Consider the following 19,692-nt stretch of genomic DNA (forward strand, 5'->3'; position numbering starts at 1 on the left):
TTCCTTTCTCTTCATTGTGAGGTAAAGGTGTAAAGCGGCGAGGAGGCGAGACATTAAGGCGATTAATTGGCAGCTCCATCGTCGGCGTCAAGCGCGGCGAGATCGCATCTTAATTGAATGTCGCTCTCACCACTAATCCCCCCGCTTTGAAACCCCCCATTTAGAAATCCTCAGCGACAAAAGACTCTGTGTGTAATCGCCGTGTGTCACCCCTCCTCCTCCCCTCATCTCCTCTTTGCCTCCCACCCCGGGGTAAGAAAAAGCTCCTTTTTGTCTCCTCATTTGGGTGTTGAAGAGGGTGGCCTCACTCCTGACTAAAAGCTTGTTAAAGATCCATTGCTGAGGGCTAACAGCGGAGGGGAGCGGCAAGGGGCCCCACTCGCCTGGAGGATGCAATTTGCCCCCAAGGAACGGGCATTAGCGGGGATATTAGCGATGTGTGGGAGTGGGTTTGCGTGTTCGGACCACTGCTGAGAATCACTTGGTTGTGTAAATAAATATAAATAAGCAGTGAGTTAGAATAAATAAACATCTTGTTTTAATAACTTCTCAGTGTCTTTTCTCCAAGAGCCTGCTGTGCTCTGATGTGTCCACCTTCACCTCGTGTGTTATTGCAGTTAGATCACAGAGGTATTTAAAACCTCCCAGGTTGCCACCTGAGTCTTCTCAAGTGTCTCTCAAGCAGGAAGAAGCAGATTGTCTTTGTAATGCCTGGTTTTGAGTAGCAGCACTCTGAAATGCCTTGTTGATAAAAATAAGCCCCGACTGAAAATCTCAAATTATACTCGAGCAGAAAATAGATTCTGTGACTTTTGAAGGTTGGGTTTTGCTCGTTATTCGTATCGTGGAACTGATCATGAGCACCGAGTTAAAGATGTGTAACGATAAAGCTATCGTTTCATTTTTGAATGTTTTGTGCAGATTGGGGTACCTCTGTAGGCCAGAGTGTAAAATGAAAACGCAGAAATGACCCTAAATCTGATTTGAAGTCTCCTCTTAACTCTAATTTTTACATACTGTCATTTGAGTGCAGCCTGATTTATGTGCAGAGTTTGACACCAGCGAGCTGTTGGCCCATCAGAATGAGAAATGTTTCTAACTCACCTTAAAGTTTGATTCATGCAAGAAAATGATGTGACAAGAGTAATGTCGAAACTGGAAATTTTCAGTGCACGTGCACTGAAAACAGAATTTTCCGTGAGATAGGAGAAGGAGAGCTCCTGACCTCACCAGGGAGATGAGGGCAATACTGGGGTAATCCATATTACTCTGAGGAGGGTCTTTAACATTTTTGAACTGAAGTTTCTTTAACCTCGGTTTTCAAGACTGGAAAATGAGGTGTGAGAGACCTGACCTGAATTAGGGACATTGCAGTTTGATAAGAAGTAAGTCCTTATTACTGGGGTTTGCTAATAGTTGTAGTGAGAGCACTAACAGGGACTGGAAAGACGGCGCTGTCTCATTCGTTGGCTCCCTGTAAAATCCAGAGTGGAATTTCAAATCCTTCAAATCCTTTTCCTCACATACAAAGTCCTGGATGATCGTGCCTCGTTATATCTTATCATCTGGATCAGGTTATAGGCTCGGGCTGCTAAACTACCTCCACTTTCCTCTCCTGTGCATGTGCTGCTATTGTCTTCAACTTTGTCGTCTCTCTGCCAAAGTTTGTGCTTTGTCTCGTTTGTTAGTCACCTCCCTGCACTCTTCTCTCGACTCCCACTCCATTTTTTCCACCTACTGTTGCAGATCTCTTGCTCATACTGGATTGTTGGGTTCCTAATGTCTATATTGTTGTGGGGTTTTTGGCCTCGAGATGACTGCTGTTGTAACTTGGTGACGTACAATGAAAATGAGCTGAATAAATCCCAGTCAGCTTGCCCACCCGGTCCTCTGCAGGGGTGGGTAGTATTTACTTCATCAAGTCAAGAGTCAAGTCAGCTTCCTCCCACCATCCAAACACATGCGAGTCAAGTTAACTGGTGATTTACATTGGCTGTAAGTCTGAGTGCGAGTGCATCCAGTACATACCTTTCATCGTGACAGATGGGATAGACTCCAGCCCCTCTGAACTGGATAACTGGAAGAAGATGAGAAACAAATAAGGATGAAATCAAAGGCAGCCATCGTATATTCACATGGAAAAAAAGTGCTGACCATTTCTTTTTCCAAAGACGACACAGGATGCAAATGCTTATTAATTCCCACCTCTGTCTGATTCTTCTTTATATATCTATTGTGATGAAACTATAAGTGCTCTAGGTTTACTGTACTGTACAGTGCATGCCACTTTGAAACCCTCCTCCAACTGAGCTCATCTTTGTTTCTGATTGAATCAAGAGCATATCTGATGACAGTGATGCTGTATTTGTTACAGGTGTTTCTCTCAGGTTGTCCCAGAGCTATAACACTTTTAATTAAAAAAGAAGAACTTGATAACACCTCTTTGTAAAGCAGCCTACAAGTAAGCTGAATTTGAGCACCTGAAAATAGGTGACTGTTTTTATAGAACTGACCAAGCACAGTGTATCGGATCTCTTTGCTACCACGCAGACGGCCCTCTAGGTTTCCCTCATTTCCCATCACTTAGTCGAGAGGTTTGACTCTCTCTTTGGAGCTGACTATCCCTCCAGGCTCGAAGGCTTTAACAGGCTGTTGTTTTAATTAAGCAGCGCTGACAAGGGGGGAGACGGGGTTGCAGGTCTGGAGGATCACAGCGAGTCAGGAAGAGTGATTTTTTCTTTTTCTCTCGCTAAAATTATACTTGAGGACATATTTGACTCCCACATCCTTCAGCACTGTGCCACGATGAGAGGGGAATGTGAACATGGATTCCTGCTTCACTGAAGAGTAGGTGTGTGATGTAAGGCTCCCGCAATCCTGCCGTGGGTACTCAGATCTTTAAAGCTGTGACAACTGGCGTGGCGGTGATAATGTATATGCATGTTCCTAACAAAATCCAATCTGACATTTACTTATCTTATGAGTCAGAGCTGACTTTAAAGCGCCTATTGTCTCTGCCGTAGTTTTTGAAACCTCTCGCATACTTTCTGCCTCAACCTGAGCAAGAATAAAAAAAGAGAGAGCGAGAGATGTGTAGCACAAGCGTATACACCTCTTAACCTTCCATCTCTTTTCTCAAAAAAAATAAAGCTCGGGAGTGAAGTGGTGTTGAGGCGACTCCCCTCCGCAGGCTCTCTTTCGTTCTTTTTCCCCCTGGCTGTCTGAACCTGGCATTTTCCCTTTTGCTTGCTCTCCATTATGCCGTCCTCTAATGACAGACATTTTCCTTTTCTCTCTTTCCGTCGCCTCTTTCTCCCTTGCTTTCTCTCTCCCCCTCGTCTCATTTTCGGAGCAGTGCTGCTGTTGGTCATTTTCCTCACATTAAATGGCAGCAGACGGGTGGGGTGTGGGCGTGGGGTGGCGGATGTGAAAAGGTGTAGGAAAAAAAGAGCGGCAGAAAGTAGAGGAAAGAACCCGCAGGTGGAGAAGGGAGGGACGTATAGTGAGATTGAGCGATTAGGACGAAATGTAACGAGGTGGGGGGGTGAATGAGAGAAGAAGTGGATATACCTCAGGGACGGGTTATTACTTTTAAATGCTCCTCTGCGCCACCATCCTCTCCCCTCCTCCTCTCCTCTCCTTCCCCTTCCTCCCCCACAGGGCTCCAGGAGGAGGTATGAAAAGGTTATTATGTTTCCTTTAGAAATGGCTTGCTCTCCGTCTACGCCTTTCATCTCCAAATGGAATAACCTCTCTACAGTAGCGTGCTTATTTTTCTCGCTACACCTTCATCTGTCTTTCCAGTACACAACACACACTCCTGTCGTCTCCTTTCCTTTTCTCTCAGTCTTTTTTCACTCCCCACAGCTGCCTTCCATCTCTTTAATCCATCTCTCACTCCTCCTTTTTCCGTGGTGTTGAGTATAGTCGGTGCACTGTGCTGTAGGTACATGCCTTATCAGTCAGTTCAGTTGGCTATGGTGCTCCTGCCTCACTCATCAGCTATCACACTCAGCAGTTATCATGTAAAGTATGCTCTAGGTGTATGTGTGAACAGATTATAGTGTTTTACATAACATCTGAGCCTCTGTTCTTTACTCTGTTTTTCAGAAAGGGGAGGACTCGAGCATTCGGGTGATGGAGGATGGCAGGGAGCAGCTGATGTACGAGATCCCGCTCAATGAAACGGGCTCGGCCGGCCTGGGGGTCAGCCTAAAGGGGAACAAGTCCAGGGAGACCGGAGAGGACCTGGGAATCTTCATCAAGTCAATCATTCATGGAGGGGCTGCTTATAAGGTAGGAAATACACACATCCATGTTTTCAGGCCTTTAGATCCCACTTTTATGTAACATCCATCCATCCATTCATCCTTTCTTCCTTCCTTCCTTCCATCCTGCCTTCCTTGAATCCCTTCATCCTTTCTTCCTTCCTGCCATCCTGCCTTCCTTTCTTCCTTCCATCCAGCCATCCACCCACCCACGCAGTGCTTGGGGGCTAACAGACAACTTTGTGAGCTCAGTGTAATTGTTAACAAATGGTTCCCAGCCTCTTTCAGCTGACGTAACCCTCACAAACTCTTCCAACACCTTTCACATTCAGGTGACTGTATTTTAAACTGGATCTGGATAACTTTCAGTATTTCAGTCATCTATAACTATTAACTTAGTATTTCAAATATTCAACCAACCCTCTGACCTATTACTCATTTTAAAAGGCTATTCATTTTATTAGTAATTTCATTATGGAAACTCTTGCTAACCCTAATTGAATAAGTATGGCTTGTTTGGAAGGGTTCCCAGGAGAAAACCTCTTCTCTCTAAAAATGGTTTAAGTTTCCAAAGTTGCGTCTGAGGAAACCACAAGACTCAAAGTACTGATGGAAAAGAGGAGGCAGAAAGGATAGACTGCTAATTGGAAGGTTGGTGGTTCGATGCCTGGCTCTTTCACTCTGCATGCTGCAGCATCCTTGAGTAGAATGGTGAACCCAGGATATTTCTTACCACCTGTAAGGCACGATGGTTGAGGGGTGATGATTTGGGCTTGTTTTGCAGCTCTGGGCAATTAAATTAAACTCATAACAAATTATTCTAGAAGTTGAATATGAGGCCACCTGTCTGATAACTGAAGCTCAGTGATATAACAGGACCCCAAGCAGAAAAACCTACAATGAAGTGGTCCAACTCAGACCTGATTAAAGTGCTTTGGTGTGACCTTAAGAGAGCTGTGCATAAATAAAGTTATTTATAAATAAATAAACGCTGTAAAGGAGAGCAGGCCAAAGTTCACAGTGATGCGGGACATGGAGAAAACCATCACTTCAACTTATTGCTGCTAAAGGTAGTTCTGCAAGTCACTGAATCATGGAGTTTACTTAGTTTTTCACAGGACTGCATAGAGTCCTGTGAAAAACTATATTTTTACAGGACAGTAACTCCATGAAGAAGACCTGTATGTTGACATGTTTCTTTAAAAAACAAAATCCATCTCACCAGAACAAAAAAGGCATTTTAATTGTCATTTAAAGCAGTGAAATGAGCAAATATTTCCCCTGTTCTAAGCAGAAACAGCTCCTGAGGGATTTACAGGTTAGGAATCGATCTGCACTTTTTTTAAAATCTCAGACTTAAACTGTTCAGGCTTCTTTGATTGATCATTTTATTCAGTTTTTGTTTCTCCCAGGTACATAGAAGGAATGCCATGGGGATTGTTCTTATTGTCTTTCTTTTTGTTTCATCTAGTTGTATTTAGTCGCTCTATTTCCCCTGTTTTCTGATGTCTTTCTCTGTCATTTCCTGTCTTCTCCTCTTTTCCATTTCCTGTCATTCTCTGCTTCCAACCCCGCCCCCTCTTGGTTTCCCTTAACCTTTGACACCCATTGACCCCAAGTGGCCTTGTCACATAAGCACTGCAGCAGTCTTATCTATATCACTCAGTGCTCACTTCAAGTTGTGAGTGCATCAGGAAAAAAACATCCTATTTCAGCACTTTGGAGATTCCTCTGCTTGGCCTCAATCTGTGGCCGCCAGCAAATGTCACAAGTCTTTGCACCTCTCGTCGCTGCCCCCAGATCTGTTCTGCACGACAAGGAGGCGCAAAGACGAGTGTGCCGTTGTAGATAAATAGCTGTTCTGGGATCAGGCAGGCCAGACAGCGGCTCCCAAAAGTGCCTTCAGAAGTAGTTTTCAGACATCTGCCGATGCGGATAGCGCTCCGACAGAATGTCGTCGTAAGATCTGCGGCGGGCTGCGAAACTGGTCTCTGGGACAGAGTGGCGAGGCAGGAGAGACAGACAGCAGCGAGGAACGGAGGGAAGGAGCCTAATGAAAGAAGACAGCGGGTGAACGAGTGCAAGAAGGGAGGGAATCTGAGAAGGAAGAGATGAGCTGTATCGAATGAGAGAGCGACGCAAAGAGGCGGAATAAGAGGAGAAAAAGAAAATTGAAAAGTGTAGACACTCAGCAGGAACAGAGCGCGTAAGAGTAGATACTGTATGTGTGCGCGTGTCTCCTCCTCGACGTCGATTCATGCTAATGAAAAGCAGCTAAGGGGCCTGATGAGAGTTTGCAGCAGCAGGCCGGTGCAGAGGAGGGAACCCGGGCGTCCCCTGAGCCTGACTGACACACACACATCATCACACAGCAGGCACAGAAAAGGAGGAGATGAGGAAGAGACGTGGCGAGATCTAACCTATTTCCATTAAATAGTTTTAGGCTGGGAGGAGGGGTGTCAGGCCGGGGGCCTCAATTATATATATATATAAAAAAAAGAAAGTTCTTTGACTTTACCCCTAATCCTGTCACACGATCATTTCAAAGAGTATGCTGAGAAAACAAATTAAATTTACATGTAGCGTGCTGCAGCTGCTTACATGGAGAATGAAGGAATTAATGGGAATATCACAGACGTCTGCCGTATTTGGGATAAGCATCAATTTTTGATGACATCCTCGAATTTGATGCCAGGCCTTAAACTCTGTGCTTCTGGGTGTGCGCGTACATGTGTGTGGTGTCATTTTTGAGGTCAGCCTAAACGGTGCCTTGTTAATGCGGTGGGGTCAAAGGGCAGCACTGACCATAATGGGATCTTCAGACTTTCTCACACACACTCCAGGAGTCTCTCCCTGTGTCGTCTTGTATTTTCTTTCATTTATTGCCTTTTTGCATCACTCTCTTCATTTGATCCCCTCTCTCTCCTTCTCCCTCACTGGATCGTTCATTTCCCTCCCTCCCTCCCTCCAGGGCACTATTCTGTGTTGCCTCTCTACAAGAGGCTGCTATTTAAAACACTTAGAAGTGATTTAGTGCCCACGGAGGCTATTCCATTAGCTGCTCTATGTATTTATCATGGCTCTCTCGCTCTCAGTAGATTGCTAACTCCACAATTTTCTTGCCTACCCCCTTCTTCCATTTTCTTCTTTCCCACTCGGCCTCTCTGTCACACACCCACACACACTTTATACCTCTCCAAATTTCTCTCCCTCACTTTTAAAACTTTATCAGTACCCATTCTAGTGCGTTTTAATCTTTTTACGCTCTGCTCGCTTTGATCTCATTTTATTATTTTACTTAAATTGAGTAAATAAAATTTGACCGACCGCAAAGGACACGTTCAGGTTTTCTCTTAAAGCGCACCTAACGGTCGTCTTCTCCCGACAGGATGGCCGTTTGTGTATAAACGATCAGATGATAGCGGTGAACGGCGAATCGCTGCTCGGGCGCTCCAACAACGCCGCCATGGAGGGCCTGAGGCGGTCCATGTCGTCGGAAGGAAACACCAGAGGCACCATCCAGGTGGTTGTTCTCCGAGCGCACAAGCAGGTACAGCAAGCTTTGTTTTTCTCATCCCAGAGCCAACTTCTGTGGCATCGTGGGATTTTTTTTGAGAGCTGTATTTCAGAAAGCGAGAGCTTCATCGCCAACTAAGATGTTGCTGTTAATAAAAAAAAAACGTAACTGATGGAAAGCAGTGACGTTTTTAGGCCACGGAAGTGCTCAGGTGGACTTTCGGAGGTCTTTGGAGTCTGAAGCCTTGGAAAGAGCAGAGAGGTTCACATCAGTGGCTTGGAAGGAGCCACGACGGCTCTATCTTGATACAGTCCTGCAGAAATCAGTCTTTTTCAACTCTTTAATCCAGAAAATATCCAAGGCGATGAGTGCGCCCGTTTATTCCAAAACATTTGCAAGTTTTTTCATGTTTCCTTATGAGCTAAATAAAAGTTTTAGATTCCCAGAGTCGGGCTGGATGAATTCGGGTACATTAGGGAATGCCTGCTGCATTATGAAATCCTCTGCACACCCTTATACGTTCAAAGATTATTCACATCATAAGCAGCTGCCACAGTTTTGACAGCAGAATCAATTAAACATATAATTCGCTTTAGGATGATTTTTCTCTCTCATGTTGTCATCATTCGAGGCTGACACTTAAAAAAAAAAGTGCTGCTTATACAGTAAACAGTAAGTGGGTTGGCAATGTGAAATCAGGCTGAAGTCCTAAATCTTTTTACAAAACCCAGTTAAATTGATTGTGGAGTGACACAGATGGTGTTCTTTCTTTCTTTTCTTTTTTTCCTGTGACAAACAAAACCTTTTCCAGTATTCAGAAAGCCCCTCAGCTCAGTCATCGTAGAGAAGTGCTTCTCATAAACACATTTGGATAGAAATAATGAAAATAAAGGCTCCCCGTGCGACTGTCATGCTGTGTGATTTGTTTGGCTGTTAAGACTGCATAAGCTACATTCTCGTGACAGTTTTTTTTCACGCAAAATAAAAAATCAACCCAGAGAAAAGGTAGGCGATTTTTACAGCTTTAAGTTTGAGTTGACACCCAAACAAGAAGCAGCAGATAACAGTGTTGTTTATTTAGGAGGCCTTCGATAAGCTTTGTGCCACTTCAGTCGCTGTAAATACGTCAAAATGACTTTATTTTGCTTTGCAGATGGGGAGTGCCAACTCCACTTCAAACATCTCCACCAACCATCAACCCAACATTCAAGCCGGCTCCAGCAATCAGGTACGAACGGGTGACGGCCGCCACCAATCGCAGCCATCTCCGCCTCGCCGCTCCTCGTCTCTTTTCCTCCCGTCGCTGAGGCGGCGGGCGACCGAGCCGCTGCCTCCGAGCCACAGGCAGCGTTACGCACAGCGGCCAGGGGAGACGCACACCAGATACACCTATGGATTTAGCCGCACTCACGGGCGTAGCGGTTACACATTTGGGTTCAGACAAAGGGATAACGAGTGCGGCCATGATGACGGCGAGTACGCACAGCACCGCCAAACAGTGCGCAGCTCAAACAAGCCGACAGAGGGGAATCTAAACGGGGAAAGGTGCGAATGCGGCCAAACGCTCACGGGCGCGCACGCCCACGGCACGCTCGATAACGCATGCGGTCACAGTGTGGCCGACTCTCAGGGCAACGCGCGGCGTCACGTGGACACGCGCGGCCACGAGGGCAGGCGCACGCGTAGCCGCACGCTGGATGATCTCCACGACCACGAGAGTAACAGTTACGCCGAAAACATCCGAGCGATGGCAGAGCAGATGTACGGGGACTCGCCTACGCACAGCAAGATGCCCACTCGCGGTCAGAGTAACAGCAACACACACAGATCTGCAGACAGCTATGTGGACGCACACTCGCATAATTGCATTCACAATCAGTCTCTGACCAGACGATACTTTCAGCTCTGACTGAGTCTTAAGTGTGTGGATGATCTCATGCACGCAAAAAAGATTTAACTGAAAATTAAGGAATTGAAATGAAAGCAAAGCACTTTGGGAAAATATTCATTTTTATCTGTGTAACGTTATGAGCATTACCACCAGTGAAATTATGGGGAGAATATTTTTGCTCTTTGTGTGACTACAGTACAGTTTTAGCCATCAGTGGTTTGGAAGCAGATTCATCTATCTGAGAGCTTTCCCTTTGCCAGCACCGCTAACTGCCACACCATTTTGTTCCCCTTTTAAAAAGTGACTCATAGCTCGATGCAGTACTAAATTCATCACTGCGTCTGACTCTCCTCTCTGTCGCATTGGTTTAAATCACTAAACTTAGCTCTCTTTTTCTGTTAAACCCGCTACTTTGTCTTTGTGAAGTTTTCCTTTTTTATTTTCCATGTTTTTAAGAGGATGTACTCTTGCTTTCCTGTCTCACCTGCATGTTTCTCCTCTGTTTAAATAAAGCTAGTGTGAAGCCTCCTGCATGCCTGTTTTTCCTGTTGGGTTTTCAGCAGCTTTCCTCTTTTTGGCTCTGCTCTTATTTATTAAATTTATTGCTTCCCTCTTCCCCCTGTTTTGGGCTAGGTGTCTCTTTTCTGTCTGTGTTTTAGTCCTTGTTCCTTCATGCATAAACGAAGGTGTTTCCTCAGAATTGAACAACTTAAAATTCCCAATATGAACATAAATTACATTACATTATTACATTTATTTATTAAAATATATGAAATATTTTATTATAAATAAAATAAATATATTTATAATACATTTTTTAAGACATATTTTAATATACATTTTGTTTAAAGCTGTAACATAGAAAAATCTACATCATACAGCATATATATCATGTAGATTATCAATTATTATTAAATGTTTTACAATATGCGCTTCATAATTTTAACTTTTAATTTCTTTTTTAAAAATAAATTGACAAATTTAATCCCAGAAGACACAAATCACGTCAAGAATTAAATCTGGTGTTAGAATAAAAAAATTTAAAAAATAAATAAATAAATAAATACAGATCTGCCAAATCAACCATTCAGACATGCACATACTATATAATGATATAAATATTTCCATTTGATTTTAATTCAGTCATGTTTTTTCAGGTTTTTTTTAAATATACACTATGGCATCGCCTACTGCGATGAACTAACAGGTCATGTTCATAGTCACTAACAAGTCATTTAATTAAATATGCAACGAAAAGTACGTTACAGTGCAAAGCTTTAACATCAAATGGTTTTCTGTGCAGAGAGTTTAGAGGACTTGTTTATTGAAGCAAACTAAAAGATTCTTGAATCACAGGATGCAAAAAGGTCATGTTCATCTTAAAAAGCAGCTCAAGTTCGTGGATCAAAAAAGCTGAACTTGACACAAACGTTTACTCCAAAAGCTTCAAAACACACTTCACAGCAGCTTGGTGAGACTGTGTGACACAGAGGGAGACTTCATGGGTTGATTGCCATTGACCTGCACATTGTGGCATTTACATCTCGTCTATGCCTCGTCCCAGCGCGCGCGTGTGCATCTTTGTTATCAATCCAAGCCTTTGGATAAAAGCTATCAAACACAGTTCAAAGTTCAGTATTTATCTGCATAGTCCTTCTCGTCTCACCGCTTAACAGCCAGTCTGGTCTTTTGATTAAACAAACGGCTCCTAAAACGAAACGCCCTGACCCCCGTCAGCATCCCCGCCTCTGTCTGGAGCTGGCTTTGGGTGAGCACTGGATTATAGGGCCTTAAGTCCTAAACATTATAAACTGCCACATTTACATCTAAGAATGGCTTTTTTGCTTTAAACACACCCAGATGTTGTATTTCATTGTTTAGGTTTAAATAATGAACCACTGGACTTGCCTAGGTTCTGATTTACTCAAACTTGTAGTCAGATGTAATTGGATGTTGTAGGTATTCTCAGCATGGATATGTAGGGTTTTAAATGTTTTTGACAGATGTAAGTAAACATACACAGAAGGAGATTTATAAAGCTAGTGATTTTTCTCTCTAGTGCAAGCCTGAGTTTGACATTTGCGTTCTTTCTGATGTAACTTTGCATCATATTTGAGGAAGCATGTGACGACCTACCATAGGTATCTAAGCATTTATAAGGCTACGTAGACTGATAAACAGTGAAAAAGGGATTGTAATTGGCAAAACGATAGACATATAAATCATGTGGAACGGTTTCTGTTCCTCCGTTGCTCTCCACATCTAGCCAATTGATAAGAGGGTTGGGTGGGTGACGCGGTAGGCTGAGGCAGGACTAAGCCTCTCTGAAGCCTTTTCTATGCAGCTGTAGGTTAAGACTGTCTGCAAAGACAGATCCCCCACACCCCTGTTTACTTATTGTTGTGGGATTAAGATATCTGACTGCCTGTCTGCCAGGCAGCTTTAAAAGCCTGAGGCAAACCGCAGGCCAAGGGATGGATGGATAGACGGACGGTCGGGCAGATGGGCAGCAATGATGGGATTTATGTTAGTGACAGATGCTGAAAAACTGTCACAATGTGTGCACATTCATACGGCACCTATATACGAGCTCAGTGTGATTGACAGCTGTGATGTTGTGACATATTAAGATGTATGGTAGCTACTAATGATACCCCAGGGACTGTGTGACATTGTGAACGAACCCCACCCAACACTTTGATATCAGAAAGCTGCTGGAACACCTTTCATTATTGTACGCCGAGTCTTAAGCCTGTTTTTTTTTTTATTTCGCTTAAATACATGTGTGTCGGTGTCTGCTTTTGCTTGCTGTGTGTGTGTTTGACAGCTGTAGCGCCCATCTCTTTGACCAAAGCAGGCTTCTTTCATCCGCCAGCAGCACTGACTCCCATCACCGTTGCTAGTCCCTGTCTCCAGCTGCGGGGTGAGGGTCCTTTGTAGTTCTGGATGGCTGTTTGATAATGTGCCTGTCAGCACTTTCAGGATTATCTTAATTATTGTGTTTTCAGTGCACCCATGAATGGTATCACATGATTTTCCACTGCAGTTACTCATTTTTTCTAATAAGGACTCCCAGAAGTCTATCTAAATGTGTAGGTTTGCTAATTTTGTTAGCGAAGCTAGCATCTTCTGTATCAAAGTTAGGAAATACTTCAGCTGGAAAACATTATGACCTGGTCACGGCTGAGTCTCCATCAGTGACATATTTCTTCCTCACTTTTGATCAACCAGAATTCTTTTTTATGTTTTTTAAACTCCACTGCACATCTGATCCTCAGAGGATTGTTTTAGTCTGTTCACATTTCCTCCGAGCCCTGATCTAGTATTACCATCTGATCTGAATTGTAATCCATTAGTTGCAAGAAGTGAGTGAACTGCAAGAAGATTGTTGCAAATCCGCCCTTTTTGCTGTTGACTTGGGCTTGACTGCAATTGCTCTTGGCTTGGGAATATTCACATTTGATTTTTCATTTGTAGGATTTCCTTCATAAAAATTATCCCAGGCGATGTTTCCTTGCTGCTTTAGTTTTGTGCAGTTTGAAGCCACTCTTTTTTCCTATTAGTTTGTCATTTTGCTTGGAGACAGTAGCAAAACTTCAATGAAATCCCTGCTCCATTGGCAAACTGTCAAGAGATTGCATTCATGATAGATGTGTGTGTGTATATATATATACATTAGATAGAAAAAGAGGAGTTATTCAGGGGAGTGTATTTTTCTTATTCAAACAGGAGTCAAAGAAAGAGTAACTACAGTGTAATATTACAGGATATCTTTTAGGGATCATTTAGGACATCTGAGTTTCCACATCTCTTAATGGTCACAGTATCCATTTCTTTGTGTGGATTTTGCATCAAGTTGAGAAGATTAGAAATTTAAATTGGACCAGGCAGTTTGGTCAAAAACAACGTGACGTGAGTCACTGAACAACTTGCAAATGTTCCCCTGAGTGTTTGCTTAGATAAGTGAACAATTAATTGCAATAATCCAGATGTGATAAAAAAATGCATGAATAACAATTTCAGTTCAGAGTGTAACTCGATATGAGTTAACATGGCAATATTTCATAACTGATTAAAAGCAAGAGCAAACCTGAGATATGAACTTCCAAAGTAAAAGTCGGGTTACTCCACAGGAAAAAGATTTGGCAAATATGGTGACGCCATCGAGAGTTTCCATTACCTTAGACATAAAACTGTCAGGGGCACAAACGAGGACTTCTGTTTTTTCTTTATTAAGTTGGAAAATTATGTCACCCATCCTTTTAATAGAGTCAAAGCACCTCTGCAAGATCTGTAGCTTAGAAACACCTTGAGACTTAATGGAGATATATAACTAAATGTGTAGCTGTGATAACAAGTGTCCTGAAAAGTTCTCAGAAAGTGCTGCAGATGGAGCAGATATAACAGAATCACTAAGGGCTTCAAAACAGAGCCTTGTGGCCAGTGTTGGGAAGGTTACTTTTAAAATGTATTCCATTACAGAATACAGAATACATGCCCCAAAATGTATTCTGTAACGTATTCCGTTACGTTACTCAATGAGAGTAACGTATTCTGAATACTTTGGATTACTTAATATATTATCATGCTGTTTACAACTACATGAATGTACTATTGCTGTGATTTATTACTGTTACTGAAGGTCTGCGGCTCCGAACCGTAGTAAAGGGACCTCTGGCTAATACGGTGGGTTCTGTGTCGGGCTGGTAGCCGAAAACTAGCTTTACTTTGTTGTCTGGGTCAACTTTGCTAGCAGAGACAGAGAGAGGCGTTGAAAGGCTGCTCCAACAGAACTTATTGTTTTTGGAGGAAAACACGAACACGGTGTACAGTCAACAGAACGTAGCTGTCAAACAAAACCCAAACAGTCCTGATCCGCCACAATATGAAACAGGGAAGTACCGCCGTGTAATCCATTTATTTCAACAAAGTAACTGTATTCTAAATACCACCTTTTTAAACGGTAACTGTAACGGAATACAGTTACTCATATTTTGTATTTTAAATACGTAACGGCGGTACATGTATTCCGTTACTACCCAACACTGCTTGTGGCACACCATAGGTAAGAGAAGTGGAAAAGGACCTGTACTTATAAGCAGGCACAGAAAAGGGTTGTTCAGACAAATATGATGTAAAGCACTTAGGAGAAGACCTGAGACGCCGTACTGTCTTCACAAGACATACCGAGGTTGACGGTGTTGAACTCTCAACTGTGGGGTGACCAGTTGGTCACAACAGCTGTTTGCAGTTGTTAAATAAATAAATGTTTGTTGACAGTCTAGTGCTAGATTGCTCTAGCAAATATATTGACTCTGTTTCGACTTGCAGAAGGATGCAGGACAAGCTAAGGACCGCACATCAAGCACTGGTTACATATTTTCCTGGTACATACTCGTTGCACATCGGTTCTTGTTAACGTTTACACCACGATTGGTGGTTATGTTCATATCAGGAAGTGGTTGGAGGGATCAGATCATTGTGCATTTTGCTGGTCGTTTGCACTTTTGTTTCACAACTGCCCCTTACGATGTGCTCAAGCTGATAAATCTGTCCTGGAGCCTGCTGTGCACCTTCCCCACATTGTGGTGACATTTAAGATTAAAGATCGACCATTTATTATTGTCCTATTGACCAAACGAACCAGACTGCGTTACTGGTTTGACACCAGTAGACAAAAACGTGTACGTCTTCAAGAGCATGCCTCCAGCATGCCAAAACACAAAGACAGTATACCTTTGAAAGCAGGATTCAGTTAACAGGCTATAAATTTGATGCTTGTGTACTTTGGAATCTGGTGCTAGTATTATGTAGCAGTGATATCTAAAAATGTGGTAAAAGTGAAATAAAAGAAACACATTTTCTTGCATCTGAAACCTGACAACCATTTTCAGAGTTTCTCTTCTTCTCCCTCTTTGCTGACAGGACGTTCGAAGCCACGATTCACACCAGAGACCTTCAGGACCCACCAGAGCTCCAAACACTGAGTCCACCATGAATGGTGCGAGTCACACTCCAGCTACGCCGAACAACTACACACACAGCAAATCTGGAAGTGGTGAGCACACAACTGCACGCTGTTTGTCCATTTGAACTGTCAGATAGTCAACATTAGGCTTAGAGTGTTTGTGTACTCCCCTTATCTGCAGCTGAGTATGTACACACAGTATGTTTGTTTGTGTGTGTGTATTCGCGTTAGCTTATTTACGTGTGTGTGTGTGTATTTGCCATCACTGCACAGCGTGACATCCAGCCAAGGCTCCTGATACCATAGTGTTTTTTAGGTCACTGTAGCAGCCACCCTGAGCATTTTATAGCACCGCATTACAAATTTGTCACATCTTTCCCCGGCTCTGTCTTTGGATCTCTCCTCACTCTCGCCCCTGCATATTTTTAGCAGGAGAAAGGGAAGTCATTAACTGTGTTTTTCTGAACGCGCCGCTTGCTTTTCATGTACAAAAGATCTGACCTTGGAATCATTACGCTGATGCAAAAGCTCCTGAGTGGGCCAGATTTGCATACGGGGTATTGTGCGGCATGCGTGCTGTTGTGTTAAAGAAAAGGGGAAAAAAAGGACTAACAAACTGTTTTAAATTCATTCTTTATCTCTTTCTCCCTCGTCTCCCACATCCTCACCCCCATGGGAAGCCCGGGATGTTTTTTCTCACTGTCGTCCCTCCGTCACAGTGGAACAGTAGTGGAGTTTTACGATGAGGGTGGATTTCAACACAAAAGAGTTTACAGTGCGATAAACTCTTGGGGGTTTACAGTTTATGGAAATGCGTCAGGAAGTGTTTCAAATAAGTTACAAACGATTGTTGTGTCTGTATTTTAGTTTGCATCTATTTTTGACGTAATGCTGAGCTCTTCATCGTCAGTATCGATCCTCAATCGAAGGACGCGCTATTTTTCATCGCGCCTGTAATTAAATATGTGACGCGCCTTGTCACCACTGATTGATAATATTTAGAAGTATACAGCTTCTAAAATTAGATCTCGGGATTGTGTGCTGCCGCTCATCGTTTATTAAGCTTTTGTCGTTCAGGATTGATGCTGGAGTTAATTCGGGCAGGGTTATTTTTGATATCGTCTCCAGCAAAAATCAAAGTGAAAGCTATGAACAAACAACCTGAGAAAAGCTTTGATTCATCCTGATAAACAAAATCTGTATTGTTGTTGTTGTTTTTTTAAAAAATGTTTTACTTTTTTTCGTTTCTGCTCAGCTCCATCTCCTGCTGCGGTCGCCAATGACAGCTATGGTCACTACGGCAACGACGACGAGCAGCAAGACTTCCCCCCGCCGCCCTCCCCTGGCACTGTGGAGGAAATGAACAGAGAGTTTTTGCTAAACCCTTCATCCAACAGGTACCCCACCCCATTAAAACACACACACACTGCATAGAATACTTCATAATCAACCCTCTATTAAACTCCACACATAGGCTTACAGAGTTATTATGTTCTAATGGCGCTCTTAATATGGCCCTCTGTGTTATGAGATAAAGTAGAGTCATTACATTAAATATTACATTGTGAATATGCATTATTTAGACTATATTGTCTAATTGCAGTAGCCTATTTGCATCACGCAAAACCAATTATATGCTGATAGCATAATGGAATAAATTCTGTAGGAGTTCATGGGCTCAGAAAGAGCTGTGATATTTCTGTTAGTATCCTGCTGTACAGTTGGCTGACACACTGAGAACAGAAACACAGGAAATTTATGTGAAACGCCAATTTCCTACCTGCTTCATTAGGATTACCTGCTAAGGAGATGTTCTGCCAGCAGGCTGTCAGGGCCCTTGAAAAACAAAAAAGGGATATCTCCCCCCTCCATGCTTTTCTATATTCGGTGGATGTAGACATAAGTTTTGATTTGACGCTCTAGACAAAGCACTCAATTGCATAAGTAGATCGCCCCTTTGTTTTGGGGCAGTGTTGAGCCTCAAATCAAATACTGATTTTTGTGTTTTGGATTAAAAGGAAGTGGTCTGATTATCATATAAAAATTCCATCTGACTAAACTAAAATGAAAACCTAATGTAAAGTCGTCCAGTAGGATTGCCCCTCTCTGTAAACAGCGATCTAGAAAGTGCTACCCAGATTGCTACAGGACTTTAGCATAGCATTAGGAAGATATATGAAGCTAGACAAAGCAATGAAAGCTGGTAACGGTAATTTAAGACTCGGGTTACTCAGAGTGGATGTCCTGCAAAAATCACACCGAGGTGAAGAAGAACACACACATAATATTAAAAATGTACTCAACTTCCTAAAATCTTATAGTATGTAAACAATATAAGAATAACACTTAATAAAATTGAATGTAAATTGAAGGCAGTCAGAATTCTCCAAAGATATTTTGTAGCACACCTGGATTCTTCACAGTTTTCACCATTCTTTGGACAAATGTGACAAAAAATGTCCCTGCACACTAAAAACACTAAAAGGTCATGCCTGCTTGAAAGCATGGATGGTGAAGGGAGCATCATGATTTGTGGAAAGAAGAATTAGAGCAGGCCTGCACTCTGTGACCTGAAGTTTAGCTGTGTTCTGGTGACAAACAAGAAAACAACCCAGGGAACGGATGTCAATGAAGAAAATGTCACGTTTTGGAGTTACCAAGTCTGAACATCGCCCAAAAAAGATGTGGCAGGAACCGAGAAGTGATTACTCAATAACAGTTTACTTGTTATTTAAATTGTGTTTTTCCATAATGATCATATAATAATTTGGGCATAGTTGTGCATTTGTTAGCACTGGCACATCACAGGAAAAGGTTGCTGGGTTCAAATCTAAAGCTGGCTGGCTAGCTGGGACCTTTCTGTAATGATGATGATGATAATATTTATAACTTTATATGTAGAGCATTTTTCAAAACACAGAGATACAAAGTGTTATGAATAAATACCGTAAATATCCATTATGACGTATATTTCATTCAATCACTTAGGGCTGCCACAAACGATTATTTTGATAGTCGACTAGTCACCGATTATTTTTGCGATTAGTCGACTAATCAGATCATGCATCCATTGGACGTAAAACGTACAGCTTATTGCACCAGCAGCATCTGCTCTTATATAACTATCATTAGCTTACAGCTTTAAGTGTTTAAGGTATGTGCCAAAAATAAAGACAAGATGCTAGTTTATAAAATTTTAATGAAATTTGCAGATTGTTTCGGTGAAGTTTAATAAACTTCTTGCTATCTAACATATATATATATATATATATATATATATATATATATATATATATATATATATATGTGTGTGTATATATATATATATATATATATATATATATATATATATATATGTGTGTGTATATATATATATACATATATATACATATATATATATATATATATGTATATATATATATATGTATATGTATATATATGTATATGTATATGTATATATATATATACATATATATACATATACATATATGTATATATATGTGTATATATATATATGTATATATGTATATATATGTGTATATATTTATATGTATATATGTATATATATGTGTGTATATATATATATATATATATATATATATGTGTATATATGTGTATATATGTATGTATATATGTATATATATATATATATATATATATATATATTAGGGGTGCAACGATACACAAAATTCACGGTTCGGTTCGGTTCGATACTTTGGTGTCACGGTTCGATATTTTTTCGATACAAAAAAAATGTTCATGCCTTTTTATTAATTTGTCATTTATTAAATTTTCACGGCACATTCTGCACCACATCTCTGTGCGTTCATCATTTGTTTGAAGCCAGCTCACCTCCTGCAACCACTTTTCAGAGAATACGCGCTTCTTTTGTGGTTCGGACTCCTTCTGACATTTCTTTGGAGGTGGAGGAACATCACAGTAACTGCTTAAAGGAGCTTCTTCGACATCTTTAAGAGTTCTAAACAAATGTCTGTCCTCCTGAAAATCTTATGTACGCAAACACGCGTTGCAACTTCTTATCTTGTGC

General features: G+C 41.8%; 1 protein-coding gene across 5 annotated transcripts in view; it reads left to right on the plus strand.

Annotated features, from left to right (window-relative positions):
- The window catches only part of pard3ba (par-3 family cell polarity regulator beta a), a 225,201-nt gene that overhangs the window by 85,998 nt on the left and 119,511 nt on the right, over nucleotides 1-19,692 (plus strand). For 4 of the 5 annotated variants that reach the window (XM_085151855.1, XM_085151854.1, XM_085151857.1 and 1 more), the window contains 5 exons: nucleotides 4,111-4,296; nucleotides 7,657-7,818; nucleotides 8,939-9,013; nucleotides 15,602-15,734; nucleotides 16,900-17,041. In XM_085151855.1, the coding sequence (XP_085007981.1) occupies nucleotides 4,111-4,296; nucleotides 7,657-7,818; nucleotides 8,939-9,013; nucleotides 15,602-15,734; nucleotides 16,900-17,041 (698 nt within the window). The remainder of the gene's footprint in view (nucleotides 1-4,110; nucleotides 4,297-7,656; nucleotides 7,819-8,938; nucleotides 9,014-15,601; nucleotides 15,735-16,899; nucleotides 17,042-19,692) is intronic. The other variant, XM_085151856.1, reaches the window with a different exon arrangement.

The sequence above is a fragment of the Neolamprologus multifasciatus genome, chromosome 23 (genome assembly GCF_963576455.1).
Source record: "Neolamprologus multifasciatus chromosome 23, fNeoMul1.2, whole genome shotgun sequence".
NCBI classification, from domain to species: domain Eukaryota; kingdom Metazoa; phylum Chordata; class Actinopteri; order Cichliformes; family Cichlidae; genus Neolamprologus; species Neolamprologus multifasciatus.